Source organism: Frankliniella occidentalis, unplaced genomic scaffold (assembly GCF_000697945.3).
Source record: "Frankliniella occidentalis isolate FOCC.00 unplaced genomic scaffold, Focc_3.1 Scaffold334, whole genome shotgun sequence".
Taxonomy (NCBI): Eukaryota; Metazoa; Arthropoda; class Insecta; order Thysanoptera; family Thripidae; genus Frankliniella; species Frankliniella occidentalis.
In genome coordinates, this window is record NW_026267457.1 from 265129 (window position 1) to 269204 (window position 4076).

Sequence of the window (4076 nt, forward strand, 5' to 3'; positions counted from 1 at the left end):
TCCCACCCTCACTCCACACCCTTACGCTCTCCTTCACTTTGTCTTGCACTGTAGGTGTGAGCACAGAGGGTTCCCCCTTCAGGCTTCGCGCTCTTTCCTCCCCAACCCCAACGCCCTCTCCACTCTACTGCTTTGTTCGCGTCGAAGCCGCAAGAAGTCACGGACCGAATCCACCACCATCCATAAGTCAGAGCGCGCTTAAACTTTCAGCCATGAGCTCTCCGCTGCCCCTCCTGCGTGGACTATGGGCGCCATGGAGTCTGCGGCCACCACACTGTCATAACCGGGCAAGCAGCAGCCAGACAATAACTCTTTATCTGCTCGACAAACGCTGAAAAGGCTGCGTAGCATGTCGTCAATCCTGGACATGGTGTAGTTACCCACACATGCCCCAAACACACTCCCCCTACTCTCTGTTGCACGTTGTCGAGTGTTATGGAGCCATTTAGAAAATGTCGGCGCGGTTAAGGCCAAAGGGTGAACCGCGCCGGAGTAGGTCCAGTTATGCGCACTCAGAAAAGCCAGTTCCGGAATCGAGTACGGCACAGAATTTTCAATAAGCGTGTGCACTTTTTCCACGATTAATTACTTGATTGAAGATCAAGATTTTCTGGAATTCGGCTTGGGTTTAAATCTGTTTGTAAAGTAACGGGGACATTTTTGTCGACTTGCAAAACTCATCTGTAAACTAAACCGGTAAACTAGTTAATTTTTATTTTCTGCTGGACGCTTTTTAAAATTTTGTCCAGCATAAAGATTGAAATAAAACGCTTCTTGCGAGATGCGCTCAGCTCACATATCAGTCTTGAAAACGAACCAAAATTTAAAAAAATGTCTCTGGTCATATTTAGAGTGTAACAGGGCTGCTGCGAAGGAGTTGAATGGCTTTTCATGGGCCATGCAATTACCTGTCATGCAGAGTCCAGAGCCTGCACTGCTTGCTCGCGACCTTTCCCCCACCGCTCTGCCTCCCTCACCCTCTCCTCCCCGCCTCGCTCCTTCCCTCCCTCACCCTCTCCTCCCCGCCTCATCCCTTCCCTCCCATCCCCCGCCACAAACAAGGCGGGCAAACGGCGGGCACGGCGCGCGACGGTCCTGAATGGCTAACTAATCAGCGTGCAAATGGAAGTCCTTCGCAAATCCGGGCGAGTTTGTCGGCCGAACACCGCACGGCCCGCCGCCGCGACACTAACGAAGCAGCAGCAGCAGCAGGGCGTCCATATTGCTAACGGCGTCGTCGAGGAGGCGTCTTCTCGGGTGGTTCCGCGGACTCACCTGGCGCGCACGAGTAGCTGGCGGCGCACATGACGAGCAGGGCGAGGGCGCCGAGCAGGATGACGGCGCCGGCCGCCAGGGCGAACCTGTTGACGCCGCTCAGGCCGGCGCCCAGCCGCAGCACCAGCCCCACGGGGCCCACCTCCCGCGGCCGCCCGCTCTTCCGCTGCAACACGAGGACGAGGGGAGGGGTCACCGAGAGAGGAGCGATGGACATTGACGGGCACCTCCTCTTTAGGGCACCACACCACTGTACTGTGTGCGGGCGGGTTGCCTGTCCGTAAGATACCATCCAGAAAGTACGTTCGCCGTTACGTACGAACCTGCCAAGACAAGACAAGCTCGCATAGCGCCTGATAGGTAGGCAACATCTTGCCTGCAGTGCATGCGTGTACTGCAGAGTGGCCTACCTCGAGTCTCGCAGGCGTCGAGCTCCTGTTATTTACTGAATCTGAAAAGAACTAACGTACTTTCTGGGCGGTCTTTTGGCCAGTAACATGCTCGCCCACGCGCCTGTGCGCGTTTCAGGATGACCATACCTTGGTGGTGGTAGTGGTGGCTGGGTGGCCGCACAGTCTGCTGACCTCCACGATGGTGTGGGTCGGCGAGGCCCTGGGCGAGTTCCTCGGCGAGGCCGGCGCCGCCTCGCACAGGGGGTTCTCGTGCAGCCGGAGCTGCTGTGGGCTAAGTTCGGTGGCCGACTTGGCGATGAAGCCCGGCGCCGCCAGGCTGCTGGGGTCCGGCGGGAGCAGCAGCCCTCTCTCGGCCTCGTCCTGTGTGGCCCCAAGACAACACAGTCCAAGTTTAAAAAAAAAAGTCCTTTTCGTAGAATCGCTCCCCAGGGTCGACCACTGAAATTTTTGGTGCACATGGAATATCTGAAAAATATTTTTGGAATATTTGAAGTACTTTTGGAATATCTGGAATATTTTCGGAATAGCCGGAATATTTTTGGAATATTTTTCAGTGTGTACATGGAATATCCAAGTGGTCCACCCCTCGCTCCTCAACAACCTATCTGATCGCTTACCTCGTCGCTGGCCCTGGGCGCGGCGCCGTTCTTGCCGGGCGGTGTCTGCGCGGGTGGGGCCAGCTGGGCGCACAGGTAGCCGTTGCTGCGCGGCCGCGGCGTGCACAGGGACGCCCCCTGCGGGGAGGCCGCCCGCGGGGGAGCACCCCATCGGGCCCCCTTGCTCACCGCCTCCTCCGTCACGCTGTCTATCATGACCACCAGTCTGCAACACTAACCACACGACTCACAAAAACAATTATCGACTTAAATCACGGCGCTTGTTGTCTCTGCGCTTGCGCGCGTCTCTATTTTATGTACTCTTTTAATGGCGTTTCTTTCAAACTGGGCGGGGGTATCTGCTACGCTACCCCGGCCGGGAGTGCCGAGCCCGCCCCGAAAAGCGCGCTCCCGAGTCAAGCCGGCTCTGGTTTTAATGGGGCTCCCGTCGGGGGCGAGGCAAGCCCCGGCCCCGGGCCCGGCGTCCCCTGCTCCGCCGCAGGAAGGGAAGACGTCTCGTAAACGTGGAATAGCGATTGCTTCTCCAGGGACGTTGTGGCGGGGTGGGGCCGCCGGGCGGAGCGCGGGAGCGGGAGCGTCGTGTGCCCGAGCGATGCGGGCCGGGGTGGGGCGAATCAGTGCGGTAACGAAGGGTGCGCAGCGCGGGGCGGGGCGGAGCGGGCGCGGCTAGGCGAGCAGAGCACTTGAGGAAAACACGCTGCAGGGACGCGAGGCTTCGGAATAAAACCCTTCCGGAGTGTCCCGCCCGCACCCGGCTCAGGCCGAGGGAAGGCGAGAAACATTACGCCGCGTGCCCCCCGCATTCGCATTACACATTATCACGGCACACTTTTCGTTAAAGCGGGTAGCGGGAGGGTAACCCGACGCGCGCCTCAGCCCGGCCCGGCCCGCAGGACACCGAGCCTCGGGAGCACTCTGCGTGCGGCCGGAGGGGTCGGTGTCTCATCTCCGTGCGCCAAGAGCCGTCGCCAAAGTGCTAAGCGCGCGTCGCACGAACCCTTCAAGAGCTTGAGCTGAAAGCAATCTAGTTCCGCACAGGAAATTTTACGTATGGGGACTACCAGCCACCTTATTGTTTCAATCAACGTGAGGATGGGAAGTTAGATCGAACCCCGGGGTTTTCCTCACTGCGCCCGGGATGACAATGCCCGCAGAGGCCAGAGGCCCCGTTCGCGCCCGTCCCAGTGGGTCTTAGCTCGCGGTCGGCGGGATGCTTTAGGTCCGACGGGGCGGGCGGGGCGGAGCGGGGCGGGGCGGGCAGGGTGGAAATCCACGCAGGAGAATAGAGCAATAAATACATAATGGAGACGGTGCAGCTTTGAGGAGGGCCTAGCTGGTCCTGCCTCACGTGTTAGGCCTGACCGTGGCCCTCTGACTTGCTGTTGTTGTTGCTGCTGCTGCGGAAGACCATGCGGCTCTCTCAGGCCTCTGAGTTTTTTCTTCCCCCTGCTCAATCAATAACGCGTTTCAACCGATAGAAATGTGACTGATGATGACCCGAAGGCCATTACGCCCAGTCTGTCATGGCGCGGGGCCGGTGGTGTCCAACGACAATGAAATAAAAAACTGAAAAAAAAACTATAAAAAAACAACAACAAAACAACGTGTCGTATTGGCTCTGCCCCGGTGTCATATACGCCGACCGTTTGATGATGGAGGTGCCTTGTCGGCACGCTGTCTCTGCGTGATGCATGGCGACGCGTATGATGACGGCTATGACGCCTCTCTGTCTGCGGCACCCAGCCCAGACCGCCCGGGGGTGCCCCCCCCC

General features: G+C 58.7%; 2 protein-coding genes across 3 annotated transcripts in view; one reads left to right on the plus strand and one right to left on the minus strand.

Moving 5' to 3' along the window:
- Window positions 1–2536, minus strand: part of LOC113215556 (neprilysin-1-like) — a 24494-nt gene extending 21958 nt beyond the window's left edge. Inside the window, exons 1-3 of the mRNA XM_052274082.1 lie at window positions 2306–2536; window positions 1815–2048; window positions 1276–1441 (exon numbers count right to left, since the gene is read on the minus strand). Coding sequence (XP_052130042.1) covers window positions 1276–1441; window positions 1815–2048; window positions 2306–2500 — 595 coding nt within the window. The 5' untranslated portion in view covers window positions 2501–2536. The remainder of the gene's footprint in view (window positions 1–1275; window positions 1442–1814; window positions 2049–2305) is intronic.
- The window catches only part of LOC113211581 (uncharacterized), a 19098-nt gene that overhangs the window by 1733 nt on the left and 13289 nt on the right, over window positions 1–4076 (plus strand). The window lies entirely within an intron of this gene.